At 46.8% G+C, this 19429-nt stretch overlaps 1 protein-coding gene across 1 annotated transcript in view; it reads left to right on the top strand.

Moving 5' to 3' along the window:
- The window catches only part of SKIC2 (SKI2 subunit of superkiller complex), a 51914-nt gene that overhangs the window by 8013 nt on the left and 24472 nt on the right, over window positions 1-19429 (top strand). Inside the window, exons 5-17 of the mRNA XM_081321987.1 lie at window positions 1682-1796; window positions 2364-2438; window positions 3215-3268; window positions 4400-4623; window positions 5617-5766; window positions 7451-7596; window positions 9885-10031; window positions 12257-12341; window positions 13675-13781; window positions 15601-15747; window positions 16651-16750; window positions 17006-17218; window positions 18638-18748. Coding sequence (XP_081178113.1) covers window positions 1682-1796; window positions 2364-2438; window positions 3215-3268; window positions 4400-4623; window positions 5617-5766; window positions 7451-7596; window positions 9885-10031; window positions 12257-12341; window positions 13675-13781; window positions 15601-15747; window positions 16651-16750; window positions 17006-17218; window positions 18638-18748 — 1674 coding nt within the window. The remainder of the gene's footprint in view (window positions 1-1681; window positions 1797-2363; window positions 2439-3214; window positions 3269-4399; window positions 4624-5616; window positions 5767-7450; window positions 7597-9884; window positions 10032-12256; window positions 12342-13674; window positions 13782-15600; window positions 15748-16650; window positions 16751-17005; window positions 17219-18637; window positions 18749-19429) is intronic.

The raw sequence follows: 19429 nt of genomic DNA, 5'->3' as shown, positions 1-19429 counted from the left end.
TCCATTTGGACGCTGGATGCGCGGTTTCCTGGCATGACTCATATGCATGACAGTTGCAATGTCCCAGGATTCCCTTTTTTTTAATTGAAAAGTTTTTCAGTACATTTTATCTTTAACAAAACAAAACCCCTCCCAACCCCCTCCCCTCTTCCCAACCCACCCCAACACCTTCCTCCCTCTCCTTCCCCCCTCCCCGACTTCCCAGAGCTCAATACAAGGTATAAAAGTAAAAACAATCATAATCTACCATATGCAAACAACAATAAGCTATTAAGTCTATCGCACTTTAACTCTTATAAAACGACTACAAGCAATATAAATGTCACATCGATACTTATTCAAATGCTAAATGAAACTTTTTAGTCCCATATTTATTCTGGATGTAATCAATCCATTTTTTCCACTCCACAATATATCTCTGTTGCGAATGGTCTTTCAAATACGCCGAGATCGTTGCCATTTCCGCCAGGTTGGAAACTTTTAGAGTCCATTCTTCTATAGTCGGCAGTTCTTCCTTCTTCCAGTATTGCCCTACTAAAAGTCTGGCTGCCGTACCAGGATTCCCTTTTGCGACCTTCTGACAAGCAGAGTGAACGGGGGAGCCAGATTTCCCTTAACCGTGTTACTAACCGATGAGTCAGTATGGGCCAGTTTTGCCAAAAACCCGAAGTTGCCAGTTTTTAGCAAAAATGCTGTCGTGTGTCCACTGGATACTGGAAACGGCCATGAATGCGGGTCAGTTGTCAAGTGCTTGAAATGCAGTCACATTTATTTTATTTTATTTTATTTTATTTATTTTATTTTATTAGACTTATATACCGCCCTTCTCCCGTAGGACTCAGGGCGGTTCACAAGGTTTTTTTAAAAACAATACAACAAATTACAAAAATTAAAAACAATTAAAATGATTACACTAACCTTGAACTAAAAACCCCAATTACAATTAAAATACAATTAAAACCCTGGTTAATACTCTCAGTCCAGGCCAGAAAGCTCGAAGAGCCAGGTCTTCAGGTCCCGGCGGAATGAGCAGAGGTCAGGGGCAGTCCTAAGCTCTGCAGGCAGCTGGTTCCAAAGGGCCGGTGCACCCACAGAGAAGGCCCTCCCCCTGGGTATTGTCCGCCGGCAATCTTTCACCGCCGGCACCCTGAGAAGACCCTCCCCGTGGGAGCACACAGGACGAAGGGAGCTTGATGCCGGCAGCAGGTGTTCCCTCAGATATCCCGGACCCAAGCCATTTAGGGCTTTATAGGTCATCACCAGCACCTTGAATCTCACCCGACTGCAGGTGGGGGGGGACTATAACAGGGAGGTCCATCATAACTTCCTACAGTTGCTAAGCAACCATTGGTAAGTCAAGGACTATCTGTATAGCACCCAAGATCCCAGGCCACTAACTTATAGTCCGGGCATATCTATCAAATACCTATATTAGTTACTTCACAATAATGCCGGCCAGTGCTTTTTTTGTAAAAGAAAAAGGTGCCAGAACTCACACATGTCATGCAACCCGCCTTGCCTACCCTACAAGGTTCCATCCAAAAAAGGTGCCGGAACTCGGTTCTGAGCGTTCAATGAGAAAAAAAGCCCTGATGCCGGCTATCAGAAGAGAGTAGTGTTCTCTCTGTGTGCCTGTGTAAAAAGAGAGGTCAAACTCTCCCTCTTTTGACTTCAATTCTAGGCACTTGTGGACAACATGGGATTATCAGCCAAGAATTCTCTTTCCTTCCAGCGAGCACCTGGTCCTCCATCTGAGTCTCTGCGAGGCAGTGCCACCAACTACCCCTTCTGGCCAGGTGTGGGTCTCCCGTTTCTGTTAAACGAGTCACCAGTTTATAACTTCGAATGCAGAGCCACAAGCAGCAACAAATTTCAGATCAAAGAAGAGCGTTTCATCCAGCGTTGGCCTCCGGAAGCTTTTTATGGGTTGTAGATCAGCAGCCCTGAACTTTTGTGGCTTAGCGGCCCGTCGGGGCGGGGGGGGGGAAAGAGAGGGGGGGTGGAACCGGGCCACGCGTGCACGCACAGCTTGACTCGCACAAGTCGAGCTGTGCGTGCATGTGCAAATGCACCAGCTCAGGCAAGTCAAGCTGCGTGCAGACCAGCCTGCCGCCGCTTGTGCGGCCCGGTTCTGAATAGGCCGTGTCCTGATAATGAGTGCGGCCCTGGGGTTGGGGACCCCTCTTGTCGATCACTTATTTTTATATTGCTTTCACAATTAATGGGCTTTTCTGTTCTTCCCCTGTCTGTCTGATTTGGTTATAGAATGTGCATCTTCCTTTTGCAGAATTTTGCCCTTTGGGTAACTAAAGCTCCTGATCACTAATCTCTAATAATCTTCTCTTGTAACACAATCTCCCCAGGTGGGATAGATGAGCCTAGCCTAGAACTGATTCAGGCTCAAGAAGAGATGGAAGAGGACATTGATTTTGAGAAAGGTAATGGAAGCGTATTCCAGCCGACGGCTCTATTAATATGCCTTTGTTTAAATCCTGACTTCCCTTTTTAAATGCCTTCTGCCCTCTGCTTGACAAGATTCAAAAAATGTAGTTTATTCTATTTACGGTACTCAGAGACAGGGACGATAGGAAAATGGGGTCTGGCACAGAAGAGCTGTGCCATGGGATTTATTTGCGTTCTCTGTTACCTGCGTACTTTATGATTTTATTGACAAAGAATGATATGGGCAAGACTCAGATGGAAATAAAACTGAAATAATTGGCTAGAGGCTCTTTTTTTTGATAGCCCTTCAAATCACACTGGTAAAACTAATGTGTGAAAGAACAAAGTGCGTTTCATGGTAGTTTTATTGATAGCATTGTAATCCATCTGAAAGATTCCTGGAATGGTTTAGATCAGTGTTCCCCAACCTTCAGGTATATGGACTACAGTTCCCAGAATACTGATAGAATATTTGTAGCTCAGGGTTAAACTGTGGCATCCTTGGTGCTCTCTGAGCTTGGATGTTTTCTCGCAGATGTTTCATTACCCAAACTAGGTAACATCATTAGTGCTATTGTTCCTAGAATTCCAACATTAGCTATGCTGGCTGTGGAATTCTGGGATTTGAAGTTTACACATCTGCCAACGGTGAAGGTTGGGAAACACTGGCTTAGATCCATTAATAAACTAGACGATCATTGACTGCAAGTTTGATGTTGAAGACATGGTGTCTTCTTGGCAGCTGCTTCATGTTTTTCTCTTGGCCCCTCAGATTTGCTGACAGTGCCACCCGGGTGGAAGAAAGGGGTGGAATTCACCAAACAAGGTATGGCAAAATTAAAGTGTCAGTGGTAAAATGAAAATGTTGAGTGCTACAACAAAGAGAGGGCAAACCATCTCAAAGTTGAAAGATTTTTTTTTTGCCAGAAGTGTTCTTGACACTTTCTGACTTGATCTTCATTTGACCATTGGATCGGTTTCAAGCACAGAGTGCTTCTGATCACATCAGAATGTCATATTCATAACATTTTTTCCCCCCCAGTATTATTACAAGTGTGACCAACCCAAAAATATTAGGGACCTTTTAGCTGGAAAAATACATTTAGCTCATATAGCGTAAAAAGGTAAAGGTAAAGGTTCCCCCGCACATGCGTGCCAGTCGTTTCCGACTCTAGGGGCCGGTGCTCATCTCCGTTTCATAGCCGAAGAGCCAGCGCTTGTCCGAGGACGTCTCCGTGGTCATGTGGCCGGCATGACTAGACGCCAAAGGCGCACGGAACGCTGTTACCTTCCCACTGTAGTGGTCCCTATTTTTCTACTTGCATTTTTACGTGCTTTTGAACTGCTAGGTGGGCAGAAGCTGGGACGAGTAACAGGCGCTCACTCTGTTACGCGGCACTCGGGATTCGACCCGCCAAACTGCCGACCTTCTGATCGACAAGCTCAGCGTCCTAACCCACTGAGCCACCGCGTATAGCGTACATCAGGGCAAAAGCAACTTGGAATTTATAAGTAGGTCCTACCTAAAGGGACGCGGTGGCTCAGTGGGTTAGGACGCTGAGCTTGTCGATCAGAAGGTCGGCAGTTTGGCGGGTCAAATCCTGAGTGCCGCGTAGCAAAGTGAGCGCCTGTTACTCATCCCAGCTTCTGCCAACCTAGCAGTTCGAAAGCACGTAAAAAAATGCAAGTAGAAAAATAGGGACCACTACGGTGGGAAGGTAACAGCGTTCCGTGAGCCTTTGGCCTTTAGTCATGCCGGCCACATGACCACGGAGACGTCCTCGGACAAGCGCTGGCTCTTCGGCTTTGAAACGGAGATGAGCACCGGCCCCTAGAGTCGGAAACGACTAGCACGCACGTGCCGGGGAACCTTTACCTTTTACCTACCTAAAGAAGTTTCCCCTCCTATTTTTTTTTTTAAAAAAGGGTTCAGATTTTGTTCCTTTTGCTTCTTCAGAGATCATGGCCTCCCCAGGATTGCTGAACTTGACCAATTTGCTGGGTGCACTGGACACCTTTGAGCTGGAGGCCTCCAGCGATGAAGAAGGCAAAGAGAAGACAGAGGAAGTGGAGAAGAGGAGGAAGAAAGGGAAGAATAAGGGAGCAAAGGAAGAAGAGATCCCTCCAGCAGAACCAGCACCACTGCACAGAGTGAACAGTTTGGAGGAACTGGTGCTTAAGGTAAGGCTGTATCTGCATTCAGGCTTGTCCTGGTGTGTGCATGGTGATACGAGAAGTAGGAGCCCAATTTCAGAAGCAAGCAGGAAACAAAGGTAGGTTATATCAAGCTACAGAATAGAGAAACTGGGGCTCAGATATAGGTGACCTGCAGCTCCCAGCATCCTCCAGCTTTGCTCCAGCAAGATCTGGAAAGCTCTAGAGTAGGGGTGTCAAATTGCCGACCTGCGGGCCAGACGCGTCGTGCGGAAGCCCCACGCACCCCATTTGCCGGCAATGGCAAAACCGTCCCGATACGTTGCGTAACGTCACAGGTTTGACATGTCTGCTCTAGAGCAGGGGTCTTCAAACTTGGACATTTATGACTGGTGGACTTCAACTCCCAGAATTCCTCAGCCAGGCACGCTGGCTGAGGAATTCTGGGAGTTGAAGTCCACAAGTCTTAAAAGTCGTCATGTTTGGAGATCCTATTCTAGAGAAATGGGAAAAGTGAAACTGGGATCGTGGGTATTGGGACCGGTTGGTTTTTCTGGACTGGGATGGCCAAGAAAGGAGGCGTTGCTCAGAAGTAAAACTATTGCAGCCAGTGGTTGGAGATTTATCGGTTGTCTTCAAATATCAAGATAAATCATTGCCGTTATGAAGAGACGGTGCCTTTTCTCTTACTTCTCCTCTGCCCAGCCTCTCAGTTGTGAGGAGATTATTTTATTTATGCGGTTTTATTCTGCCTGGACTTTAGTCTGTGGCCCATATCTCATAACTAATTATGGTTCCAGTTTGTCTTGAAATTCTTCGGAAACAAGCTAGCTGTATGAGCTAGGAAACGTTTGATGGGTAGAAGCAAAGACAAGGCATTTAAAAATTTTTCCATTTTTCGAACTTCGCTATAAACCTACATAGTTTGGGAAACGCTGTGTGTTCGCTCTAGAAAGCAGCTTGGGAGGATTCCATATTAACTGTTTTCGCCTGTCCTTGGTCTGTCTGCCTTGTTCTCAGGAGGTGACATCCATCCCCAAATCAGCCCCAGAGGCTCCGCCTGCGCCTGCCTCTTCTGCAGTGCCTCCTAAAGAACAGTGGGCTATCCTGGTTGATGTAAGCTCCCCTGTGGACGATTTCTACAAGCTAATTCCTGATCCAGCCTTCAAGGTAAACTACTATTTGCCAACTGTCCTATTAGCATATGCAGGGGGGAAAAATACCTCCTGGGACATAATTTTACCAAGAGTATAACTTTACTGATAAAAGGGACGCGGTGGCTCAGTGGGTTAGGTCGCTGAGCTTGTCGATCAGATGGTCGGCAGTTTGGCGGGTCGAATCCCAAGTGCCGCGTAACAGAGTGAGCGCCTGTTACTCGTCCCAGCTTCTGCCAACCTAGCAGTTCGAAAGCACGTAAAAATGCAAGTAGAAAAATAGGGACCACTACGGTGGGAAGGTAACAGCGTTCCGTACTCCTTTGGCATCTAGTCATGCCGGCCACATGACCACAGAGATGTTCTCGGACAAGCGCTGGCTCTTTGGCTTTGAAACAGAGATGAGCACCAGCCCCTAGAGTTGGAAACAACTAGCACGCATGTGCGGGGGAACCTTTACCTTTACCTTTTATAACTTTACTGATCGATCCATATAGGTACAGACGAAGGAAAGCCAATTCTAAAGGTCGCCACAGAGAGTTCCATAGGTCAAGTTCCCCTTTTCCCCTTTAGAACTCCCACTGTCCATTGTCTGCCATTTCTGTTTTGGAAAACAGTTTGTGCCTATGACAATCACTTAAATATGAGCCAGCCGTGAGCTGCACCTGCCAAAACAGCCAACACAGTTCAAGGCTGCATTAACAGAGGGATAGAATCAAGATCTACATGAAGTATTAGGTCCACTTTATAATTCCTTGGTAAGGCCACACTTGGACTAGTGCAGGGGTGTCAAACTGCCGGCCCGTGGGCCGGACGCGTCATCTGGAAGCCGCGCCCACCCCGTTGCCGGCAATGGCAAAATCGTCCCGAGAAGTTGCGCGACATCACGTGACGTCGCGAGTTTGACATGTCTTGATTAGTGCATCCAGTTCTGGTCGCCACGAGGTAAAAAACGATATTGAGGCTCTAGAAAAAGTGCAGAGAAGAGCAACAAAGATGATCAAGGGATTGGAGGCTAAAACATATAGGGAACGGTTGCTGGAATTGGGAATGTCTAGTTTAATGAAGAGAAGGGTGAGTGGGGGACATGATAGCAGTGTTCCAATATCTCAGGGGATGTCCCAAAGAAGGGGGAGTCAAGCTATTCTCCAAAGCACCTGAAGGCAGGATAAGAAGCAACAGATGGAAACTAATCAAAGGAGAGAAGCAACCTAGAACTAAGGAGAAATGTCCTGACAGTTCGAACAATTAATCAGTGGAACAACTTGCCTCCAGAAGTTGTGGGTGCTCCAACTCTGGAAGTTTTTAAGAAGCGATTGGACGACCATTTGTCTGAAATGGTATAGGGCTTCCTTCCTGAGCAGGAGGTTGGACTAGATGGCCTCCAAGGTCCCTTCCAACTCTTATTCCATTCTACTCATTTCAAAGAGTTCCCATAACGTGTCCTTGAAGTGAAGGGACTTTCACAGGGCCCAGCTGGCTCGCTTGATTCCTCAGCCCCTCCCAATTTCCTCCCCCCAGGATTTTAACACCCCTCCCTCTCTTCCGTTTCTGTTGTCAAGGTGGGAGCAAAATTGGCAGGCAGGGATGGAATCCGAATCAGCTTCGACACCAGTTCTGTTGGGCTGCCTGGAGTGGAAAGCTGGCTGTCGATAAACTAAATTCCCTCTTTCCCCTCCCTCCCTCCCTCACCTTTCCAGTGGCCTTTTGAGCCCGATGTTTTCCAGAAACAGGCAATTCTCCACTTGGAGAAACATGATTCCGTCTTTGTCGCCGCCCACACCTCTGCAGGAAAGACTGTCGTGGCCGAGTACGCCATTGCTCTGTCGCAGAAGCACATGACACGGTGAGAATGTCCTTGTTTCCTGGGTGGGTTTTGTGTTATGCTTTCCAATCAACTTCTAGATCCAAATACACTTTTCTTTTTTGTTTTTTTTTTTGGTCTTAGCAGTTGGCCCACAAGCTAGGCTCCATTTTTTTTTCCAGGTCAACCAAGCTTGGTCCATTTGGTTGCAATAGGAGTTGACTAACCAGTTTGTCACTGACGTCATGGGCTAGGACAGGGGTAGGCAACCTCGGCTCTTTTATGACTCGTGGACTTCAACTCCCAGAATTCCTGAGTCAGCTATGCTGGCTCAGGAATTCTGGGAGTTGAAGTCCACGAGTCATAAAAGAGCCGAGGTTGCCTACCCCTGGGCTAGGAGGTACTAATTGGCCCAAACTCACCCAGCCTGCTTTTGTGCTCAAGGTGGGACTAGAACTCACAGGCACCATAATGGGAACGTTGCAAATTTACGAATGTAAGCTGCCAGTGTCTTAAGTATCAAGTGAAGAGTAACGTAACCTTCTTCCAATAGCAATTAACAACAAAGATAAGGTAGTCCTCAACTTACGACCACAGCTGAGCCTGAAGTTTATGTTGCTGAGTGAAAAATTTCTTAAGTGAGTTTTTACCCCATTTTATGACTTTTCTTGCCACCGTTGTTAAGTGAATCCCTGAAGCTGATAAGTTAGTAACCCGGTTGTTAACTGAATCTGGCTTCCCCATTGGCTTTGCTTGTCAAAAGGTGGCAAAAGGGGATCACATGACCTTGGGACCCAGCAACGGTCATAATTGTGAACCAGTTGCCAAGGGTCTGAATTTTGATCACGTGATCCTGGGGTTGCTCCAGAGCTTGGAACTGTGAATGGTCATAAGTAAGAAAAATGGTCATAGCTCACTTATTTTCAGCGCCATTGTAACTTTGAACGGTCCCTAAATGAACGGTTGTAAGTCGAGGACTACCTGTACAGGTAATCCTTCCTTAACAACTGGTTGCTTAGCAACCGTTCAGCATTAGGATGGACCTTCCCAGTACTATTTACCACCCAATTCCAAAGTTCCAACAATCGGAAAACCCGCCCCCCCCCCCAAGTCACACGATCACATTTTGAACACTTGGCAATCAGCTCACATTGACAGCTGTTTGCAGCGTCCCACAGTCAAATGACCACAATTTTCAGCTGTTTTTATTTATTTATTTTATTTTATTATATTTATATACCGCCCTTTCCCGAAGGACTCAGGGCGGTTTACAGGGTGATTAAAACAAAAAATACAAAAGTTAAAAACAGTTAAAAAAATTATATCCATCCCTGAACAAATAAAACCCCAGTTAAAATTAAAATTAGAATTCTCAGCCTGGGCCAGAGAGCTCGAAGAGCCAGGTCTTCAGGTCCCGGTGGAATGAACGGAGGTCGGGGGCAGTCCTAAGCTCCGCGGGCAGCTGGTTCCAAAGGGCAGGCGCACCCACTGAGAAGGCCCTACCCCTGGGTCTTTGCCACTTTCCACATCATTTAATTCCAGTTTTGGGCTGAAAACATCCACCGGTGAAAATAGGTTTGCTTAACGACTAGAGGCACTTAACAACCACCACAAAAAGGCTCATAAAATCAGCTGTGGTCAGGTGGTGACCCACTTCCCAAGTAACAAGACCATAATTCCTGCCTCAAAAGACAGTCATAAGTCGAGAAGTATCTGTACTTAGAAGATTCACGGTCTGTTTCGGTCGCTCCCCTCTGGTTCCGAAGTATTTCTAGCAAGACTGCTGGATTCTGCAACAGCTTTGTTCCTTATGCCATCCGTCTTGTAAATTCGCAGGATTCTTTTTTCTCGCCACGTATATGTGTACCTCCGAACCAGACTGTGTTGTTTCTCTGTGTCATATACGTGTATGCATAGGGGTTTTTTTTTGTCTTGTTTATGTCGTGTATATCGGGGATGGTTACCCTTTGAGAGCTGAATGCAACAAAATTTCATTTTAAAGTACGCTGGTTAGCGTACATCTAAAGAGGGAGAATAAAGTTATTCAGTCTTGTCTGTCTACCTATCTTCCTGTCTACCTATCTACCTATCCCTCCTGCATATACTATAAATGTTCCTAATGCAGTGTTTCTCAACCTTACCAACCTGAAGATGTGTGGAGTTCATCTCCAAGAATTCTGGGAGTTGAAGTCCATTTGTCTTCAAGTTGCCAAGGTTGAGAAACGCTGTCCTCATTAAAAAAAAAAAAGGAGACGGCTCTTCAGATTATTCTAGAGTCCACGACCTTCGCAATAAATCTCAATTCTTTCCCCTCTTGTCTCCTTTTGCAGCACCATCTACACCTCCCCAATCAAAGCGCTTTCCAACCAGAAGTTTCGGGATTTCAAGAACACCTTTGGCGATGTTGGCTTGTTGACAGGAGACGTGCAGCTGCATCCAGATGCCTCCTGCCTCATCATGACAACCGAGATCCTTAGGTGAGGGCTAGGTGGAAGAGAGAAGGCTGTCTCTCTCAGGCAAAGTGGTGGGGTGGAATGGCCGGAAGGCACGATGAGGTCTGAGTGAATTTGTGAGTTTCAGATGTCTCGTCTAAGTAGATTCAGATATTTTAAGAAAGCAGGGTTCTACACTTACGATTCCAAATGTCAGAATCGGTATGGTAAAGATTCAGAAGCTGGGATGGGATTCTCCCAATCCTCAGTGAACGTGTATTTCTATAGCTGTTCAATACATCTGAAGGTTAGTAAAAGCTGAATACGGATAGTCCTTGACTTAACGACAGTTTGTTTAATGACACTTCAGAGGCTGTGAATTCTGGGATGAGATTCAGGGTCCTTCGGGATTATTTGATTTGGGCTTAATGTAATGTGCAAACACTGCCCCTTACACAGTGAGTGTTAGCTTATCCTTGAGGGCTCAGCATTGCGTGTGGTTTTAGGCTACTGCGGCTTGTCCAGCAATTCATTTGAATGTAACCACGATAAAATACCATATGAGCAGTTAGGAACAAAATAAATAACAAGAGCACATGGCAAAATTGAAGAGCCTTGGTGGAGCAGTGGGCTAATGCCTCCTTAAGTAACACCAGCTGCCTGCAATTAGTGCAGGTTCGAGTCCCACCAGGCTCAAGGTTGACTCAGCCTTCCATCCTTCCCAGGTAGGTAAAATGAGGACCCAGATTGTTGGGGGCAATAAGCTGACTTTGTAATAATGCAGCTTGGGGGGCCCCCCGAAAGCCCTAATAAGCAGGCATATACATAGAATGAAGGCTATTGCTAAGCACATTGATTTGTGCTTCTTAGATTGTAAGCCGCCCTGAGTCGGGATGTAAATGGGATTAAAATATATATATATATATATTTCACGTGTGCCGTTGTGTATGCAGAAAAGTGACAATTAGGGTTATCATATAAGAAGTTTCAAGAGCCTTGATCAAAGGCTCTGCCCTGCGGATGTGTCTGCATCAAATTCTGAATGTTGAATCAGTTACCAGTGAAATTCCAGAGTAATAGACTCATGCAGTAGGAGAGCTCCAGAAAATATGTTCTAATCCAGCATCTGTTTCATCACATGTATGTATGCATGCCTGCGTGTATGTATGCATTTAATTTATTGGCCAGCCATCTTACCACAGGGTAACTCTGGGCAGCTTACAATATTGAAAGATAAAACTACAGGTAGTCCTCGACTTAACAACGGCACTGCAAAAAAGTGACTTATGAACGTTTTTCACAGTTACGACTTTTCCAGCATCCCCATGATCCTGTGAACGTAATTCAGGTGCTTGGCCACTGGTTCATGTTTAGGATTGCTGCTGTGTCCCAAGATCACGTGATCCCCTTTTGGGACCCTCGGACAAGCGAAGTCAATGGGGAAGCCAGAATCATTTAACCACCGGGTTACTATCTTACCAAGTGCAGTGATTCACTTAACAACTGAGGCAAGAAAAGTTGTAAAATGGGACAAAGTTCACTTAACAACTGCCTCACTTAATTTTGGGCTCAGTCGTGGTCGTACCTCGAGGACTGTGTATCAGTAGAATGCCACAAAAATATAAATACACATATACATACAAAATACGAAATGTACACCATCTGTAACTGCTGGTTTTGCATACATGCCTTTTTTCCTTTGAAGGCAATGCATGTATCAGTCAAGAACTGACCTTTTCTGATTCAGACTCCTTTCTCAACTTGAAATTCCTTCATACTTTAATAATTAGGTAAAAGGTAAAGGTTCCCCCGCACATGCGTGCTAGTCGTTTCCGACTCTAGGGGCCGGTGCTCATCTCCGTTTCAAAGCCGAAGAGCCAGCGCTTGTCCGAGGACGTCTCCGTGGTCATGTGGCCGGCATGACTAGACGCCAAAGGCGCACGGAACGCTGTTACCTTCCCACCGTAGTGGTCCCTATTTTTCTACTTGCATTTTTTTTACGTGCTTTCGAACTGCTAGGTTGGCAGAAGCTGGGACGCGTAATAGGCGCTCACTCTGTTACGCGGCACTCGGGATTCGACCCGCCAAACTGCCGACCTTCTGATCGACAAGCTCAGCGTCCTAACCCACTGAGCCACCACGTCCCTACTTTAATAATTAAGCCGGGCCAAACTGATAGCCCAAATCTGTTAAGTTGTCTGCTTGTTTGTTTTGCTTAGAAAAAATAGTGCTGTCCTAGAATGCCATTTTCTTTTTAATTCTTTCCAAAGGTCTATGCTGTATAACGGCTCCGATGTCCTCAGAGACCTAGAGTGGGTGATCTTTGATGAAGTACATTACATTAATGACTCCGAGGTAAGAAGAGAACCAAGGACGAAAACACGGAAAAGAAATTGGGACCTGAGCAAATCAGGGATATTTCGTTTGGATTGGGGGAAATTCATTGGCTTCTTGAATGTTCTGGAGATGGTCTTCAACCGAGCGCCCTCTTCCTGTTTCTCAGTTGTTGTTAGCTGCGAAGTCGTGTCCGACCCATCACGACCCTATGGACAACATTCCTCCAGGCCTTCCTGTCCTCTACCATCTTCTGGAGTCCATTTAAGCTCACGCCTACTGCTTCAGTGATTCCATCCAGCCACCTCATTCTCTGTCGTCCCCTTCTTCTCTTGCCCTCAACCTTTCCCAGCATTAGGCTCTTCTCCAGTGAGTCCTTCCTTCTCATTAGGTGGCCAAAGTATTTGAGTTTTAGCTTCAGGATCTGGCCTTCTAAAGAGCAGTCAGGGTTGATCTCCTCTAGGACTGACCGGTTTGATTGCCTTGCAGTCCAAGGGACTCGCAGGAGTCTTCTCCAGCACCATAGTTCAAAGGCCTCAATTCTTTGGCGCTCAGCCTTTCTTACGGTCCAACTTTCACAGCCATACATTGCAACTGGGAAGACCATAGCCTTGACTATACGCACTTTTGTTGACAGGGTGATGTCTGCTTGCTTCTCAGTATAAGAGGGGAAATACTTGGGTCCTTCATTGCTCTGTCATAAAAGTGAGAAGAGAATGTATGGGTCAAAAGCCAATTCCCTTATTTAAGGAAGGACAGTGTCTAAGTGCTCCTTGGTCAGGACTTTGCATTGTCCCTTCCTTCCTTTTATTGGATCACAGTGGAAAGTCAGTGCCCCCACCCCCAACTCACAGTGACACAAACCCTCCATCTTATTACACCATGTGAACTAATTGCACAACGCACCGGCCTCGCAAGTCAATCATACATAAAGTTGTTTCCCGTTCAGGAGCCTGACAGCCCATGGATAAAAGCTGTTCTTCAGCCTGTTGGTGCGGCTGACTATATTCCTATATCTCCTACCCGATGGTAGGAGAGTAAAGAGATACTGTCCAGGGTGTGAGTCATCCCTGAGAATTTTCCTCACTCTTCCAAGGCAGTGAGCCCTGGCGAGGTCATCCAGCGGTGTCAGGGGACAGCCCACAATGTCTTGTGCTGTGCTCACCACCCTCTGTAATGCTTTCCTATCCGCGGCTGTCAGACCAGCATACCAAACCACAATACCATACGAGAGGATGCTCTCTATAGTAGACTGGTAAAAGAGGGTCATTAGCCATTGTTCTACCCTGTTCTTCCGCAAGACCCTAAGAAAGTGAAGCCTCTGTTCTTGTCTTTTTTTTTTTCTCCTCCTCAGCGTGGTGTGGTTTGGGAAGAGGTTCTCATCATGTTGCCAGACCACGTAAACATAATTTTGCTGAGTGCCACCGTCCCCAACACCCTGGAGTTTGCTGACTGGATTGGGTGAGCAGAAAGTTACTCTCGAGGGTCTGGCAGCTCATCTAAAGCCCCAGACATGTTTTTCCGATGTTCCTGTGATGCCCAGGCCGACCTTCCTCTCCTATAGCTTTCGATTATGGAATGAGAACATCTAGAAGCAATAATGTAGCTCCTGGTGGCCTTTGCTCTAGCACCGTGATGGCGAACCTATGGCACACGCGTGCCAGAAGTGGCGCTCAGAGCCCTCTCTGTTGGCACGCGCGCCACCACCGCCAGCAGCAGATCCATCAGGCTGCCACCGCCGCCTGGAGCAGGAGCCCCGCCCAGCACAAAGGAGGCGAAGCGGCCGATTAGCAAGCTCGAGTAGAGGTGGTAGAGCAGAGATTCCCCAACTATTGTCGATTGGTGGATTGGAAGAAAAGGGAGGGGGAAGCATTTTACATGCGTGCATAAGCGCACGGGGCCGCGAGCACACACACGCTGCAAATGGGGCGGGGCTAGTGCCTGCGTGATACTAGCCCTGCCCCGTTCTTGCATGGTGCAGTGCCTTGTATGGCGGGGGGGCGGCAGCCGTTTTTGCGCCTTGCAACACAGTGGCCCATTTTTGCGCTCCCAGTTTTTGCATGCCAGAAGCAACACTCAGAGGTGCCTCCCTGCCCCACCTGAGGGCACCACAATGCTGATGCAGCCCTGGCACTTTGCGGTAAATAAGTGGGTTTTGGGTTGCGGTTTGGACATTCGGGTCTCTAAAAGGTTTGCCATCAGTGCTCTAGCAGTTGTCTAGTCCCCTTTAGAAGGCAACTGAGCCAGAGATTGGCAATTGTTGTGATTCAGGGTCAGCCTGTGGGTTCGGCAGTTGGGTCGGACGACTCAGAGGAGGAGGAGGGGGGCGTTGAAGACCTTGCTGAGGGGGTTGAAGATCTTGCTGATGAGAGCCCTCAGCCAGGCCCCTCCCACTTGGTCAACACGGAGACCCAGCTGTGTGAGCCTGACAGCATGGATGAAGATGACCCACAGCTGGCCCTGTTCAAGGACGCCCGACGCAGGAGGCAGTCAATTAGGAGTAAACAGAGGAAGGCAATGGGGCTTCTCGGAAGGAGGCAGAGAGAAGCCACGCCCTGAACTCTATATAAGGGGAATGTGTGGGGAGGGCTGGTTTGCTGAAGGCAACCGCTCGGATAGTTCATGTTTCTTAAAGCTCCGGTTTCTTGGTTTGTCTTGTTCCGTTTGTTTTTGTGGTAATAAATTTGGCAGGCGTAATTCCAGCCTCTTGCCTTCTTGTAAAAGGGGTTGTCCCTGCCTTTTCTGCAGGGCCGGTAGCAGGCTGGTACAGAACAGCAATATACAGGTGGTCCTTGACCTACAACAGTTCATTTAGGGACCGTTCAAAATTACAAGGCCACTGAAAAATAGTGATTTATGACCGTTTTTCACAGTTACGACTTTTGCAGCCTCCCTGTGATTACGTGATCAAAATTCAGATGCTTGGCCACTGGTTCATATTTAGGACGGTTGCCGTGTCCCAGGGTCACGTGATCTCCTTTTGCGACCCCCTCCCCCGACAAAGTCAGTGGGGGAAGCCAGATTCACTAGACAGCTGTGTTACTGCCTTAACAACTGCAGTGATTCACTGAACCACTGAGGCCAGGAAGGTCGTAAAATGGGGCAAAACTCACTTTTACAACTGTCTCGCTTAGCAGCAGAAATTTGGGGCTCCGTGGTGGTCCTAAGTTGAGAACTACCCGTATGCTCTCCGAAAAAGCAAAGCTTTGGGGAGGGGAGGGGAGGGGAGGGAAGAGCTCCCCCAAATAACCCCGTTTTGTGGGATTCCTGCTTCTGACAGGAGAATCAAGCGGAAGAAGATTTATGTGATCAGCACCCTGAAGCGCCCTGTTCCGCTGGAGCATTATCTGTACACGGGAAATAGCCAGAAGACGCAGAACGAGCTCTTCCTCCTGGTGGACGCCCGTGGGACGTTCCTTACAAAGGGGTAAGCTCAAGATCGGGGGTCTTCAAACCTGGCAACTTTAAGACTTGTGGACTTCAACTCCCAAAATTCCTCAGCCAGTTGGCTGAGGAATTCTGGGAGTTGAAGTCCACAAGTCTTAAAGTTGCCAGGTTTGAAGACCCCTGCTCAAGATTGACAGATGATCCCTTATAATAATAACAATACCTTCCAGGCCAACTACTCCTTCCCTACTTCCACCAGAATTAAAGCTGTCTTCGTTAATGAATTTTTTAAAAATGCCACGGCGAAATGGTGAAAACCTCGCCGAGTTTTAATCATAGGTTTATAACAACCTGCCTCAAACAGTGCTCCGGTTCATCCTTTCCCACAGCAGGTAATAGCCCCGGAATCTCTTTCTAATCTCGTGAATGAAGACAAATATGCACATCCCAGGATAATAATGTTGCAGGATTCAACCTGGGTTGGTCACTGGGACCAGAGGTTTAATCTCTGGAGGTTTTTGGACTTGTGCTGGAGCCCTTCCAACAGTCAGTGGCTTAATAACTAGCCATCAACACCTCAATGAGCAACTAAATACACACACACACACACACACACACACACACACACACAAACAGGCACCACATAAATACTAGGCATAGAATAGTCCATAGCTCACATTCTGGTGAGAGAGAAGTTCCCTGAGGACGGGCTCCAGCATGAAAATGGAAGCTTGGGAAACGAAACCTCGGGTCCCAGTGACCGACCCAGGTTGGATCCTTTTTTACATCTGGTTGAATCGGCCGCGAGGAATTCAAGGTCATCGGGCCAAGATTTTTTTTTAAAAAAATATTTTTTTGCAGCCTAGGAAAACATATGCCACCTGGGCGCTCTGTCTTATAATGTAATAACATCCCTTATTGTCTTCCTCTTATATCCTTTCAGGTATTATGACGCTGTAGAAGCCAAAAAGGAGCGAACTAGCAAGCACTCCCAGACCTTTGGGGCCAAGCAGCCAATGCATGCAGGAGCTGGGCCAGGCCAGGTGGGCTGAATTACGTTAGCTTTGAGTAGGGCTTTGTGTGTGTGGACAAAATATGAGTAAATGGGTTAATCTTTCCCTTTCCCGGCGCTAAAAAAAAACAAAAAAAACCCATCAGTTAAAATAACACCCCATGAGATGTATCCAGATGTTTGGATGCTCTCCTTTGTGGGGAGGAAAGAAGGGAGCATTACATCGAAAGAGAAGAAGGTTGGTGGGAGGATCTAGTCCTGGAGCAAACATCTGGAATTTCCGCAGGACAAGAACATCTGGCTCTCCCTCATTGACATGCTGCGCAAGAAGGACCAACTGCCGGTGGTGGCCTTCACCTTCTCTCGCAACCGCTGCGACGAAAACGCCTCCATGCTGACCACCATCGATCTGACCACGACGACCGAGAAAAGCGAGATCCATGTCTTCTTCCAGAAGTGCATCTCCCGACTGAAGGGCGCCGATCGGCAGCTGCCTCAGGTGAGAGACAACGAACGGATGACTAGAAGGTCATCTCTGTAGCCATGGTTGCCAAGAGGAAGAGGAATGGAAGTTAAGGGCTCCAAACCGTGGTGTAGCACACTGGAGGTGTGGAGGGAGCAACCTCACCCACTGCGCATCCTGTTTCCTCCCTCCCTCACCTTTAGAGCATTTTTTACCATAATTTTAATCATCCGTATTTTTGTTACTAGAATATTTGTGTATGTGTAGTTTTATGGCTTTTAACCTTGTAAGCTGCCCAGAGTTGCCTTGCAGTGAGATAAGTGTCAAAAAAAATTAGGTAGGTAGGTAGGTAGGTAGAAAGATAGATAGATAGATGATAGATAGATAGATAGATAGATAGATAGATAGATAGATGATAGTTAGATAGATAGATAGATAGATAGATGATAGATAGATAGATAGATAGATAGATAGATAGATAGATAGATAGATAGATAGATAGATAGATAGATAGATAGATAGATATTAGATGATTGATAGAGATATAGACATGGAAGATACATAGATAGATCAGGGGTCTTCAAGCTTGGTACTTTTATGACTTGTGGACTTCAACTCCCAGGCACGCTGGCTGAGGAATTCTGGGAGTTGAAGTCCACAAATCATAAAAGGGCCAAGTTTGAAGAACCCTGAGATATAAAAATAGGTATAGCCACCTATATCTATATAGGTGGCTGGATGCAGTCACTGAAGCAGTAGGTGTGAGCCTAAATGGACTCCAGAAGATGGTAGAGGACAGGAAGGCCTGGAGGAACGTTGTCCGTGGGGTCGCGATGGGTCAGACACGACTTCGCAACTAACAACAACAACATAGATATAGATATATAGATATAGATATAGATGAGGGACGCGGTGGCTCAGTGGGGTAGGACGCTGAGCTTGTCGATCAGAAGGACGGCAGTTTGGCGGGTCGAATCCCGAGTGCCGTGTAACAGTGAGTGCCTGTTACTCGTCCCAGCTTCTGCCAACCTAGCAGTTCGAAAGCACATAAAAATGCAAGTAGAAAAATAGAGGCCACTACGGTGGGAAGGTAACAGCGTTCTGTGCGCCTTTGGCGTCTAGTCATGCCGGCCACATGACCACGGAGACGTCCTTGGACAAGTGCTGGCTCTTTGGCTTTGAAATGGAGATGAGCACCAGCCCCTAGAGTTGGAAACGACTAGCACACATGTGCGGGGGAGCCTTTACCTTTACCTTTATATAGATATCGGTATAGGTATAGGTATGGATATGGATATAGATATAGATATAGATATAGATATAGATACAGACTAATGGAAAATGTATGAAATCTTCTCTAGTCCTGGATTTCAACATAAAATTAAATTTAATTAAATTGGAAGTTGGATGATTTGGTTACTTAAAAAACTAGCCTATGGGATTTTTTTCTCTCAGGTTCTTCACATGGTCGACCTTTTGAAACGTGGAATTGGGGTGCACCACAGTGGCATTCTGCCCATCCTCAAGGAGGTTGTGGAGATGCTTTTCAGCAAAGGCCTTGTCAAGGTATGTGTAAGAGATGGCCAGGGTGAGCCTAAGGGTGGGGGTGGGGTCAAATGCATCATGAGGTTGGAGTCTCTGTGCCCCCATAAGAGGCTTACGTCTGGCTCTCCCTTGAAGTCTCTGGACTCTTTATCTTTGACAGTTAGTAGATCAGATTCTTGTGTACAGGTAGTCCTCGACTTACAACCGCAACTGAGCCCAAAATTTCTATTGCTAAGTGAGATACTTGTTCAGAGAGTTTTGCCCCATTTGTTAAGTGAATTGCTACAGTTGTTAAGTTAGTAACATGGTTAAGTGACTCTGGCTTCCCTATTGACTTTGTCTGTCAGAGGGTTCAAAAGGCGATCGATCACCCCTGGACGCTGCAACCGTCATAACTATGAGTCAGTTGCTAAGTGTCTGAATTTTGATCACGTGACCATGGGGATGCTGCAGTGGTCCTCAGTGTGAAAAACGGTGATAAGTCGCTCTTTTCAGGGCTCTTGTGACTTCAAACTGTCCCTAAACGAACTGTTGTAAGTTGAGGACTATCTGTACAGGTAGCATGGAATAAACTTGTAATACTTTTTGAACCCCATCCTGGCTCCCGATTTCTTGCAGCTGACAGAATGTCCCATGGACCAGACTTCTCCAATCTTGTGCCTCCAGATGGTTGGATGCCTCCCATCATCCCCTGGTCTGGAA

This window comes from Vipera berus (assembly GCF_964194415.1).
Source record: "Vipera berus genome assembly, chromosome: 2".
In the NCBI taxonomy this organism is placed as follows: Eukaryota; Metazoa; Chordata; class Lepidosauria; order Squamata; family Viperidae; genus Vipera; species Vipera berus.
The sequence above is the reverse complement of the archived record's forward strand: the minus strand, read 5'-3'. Positions and strand labels throughout refer to the sequence as shown.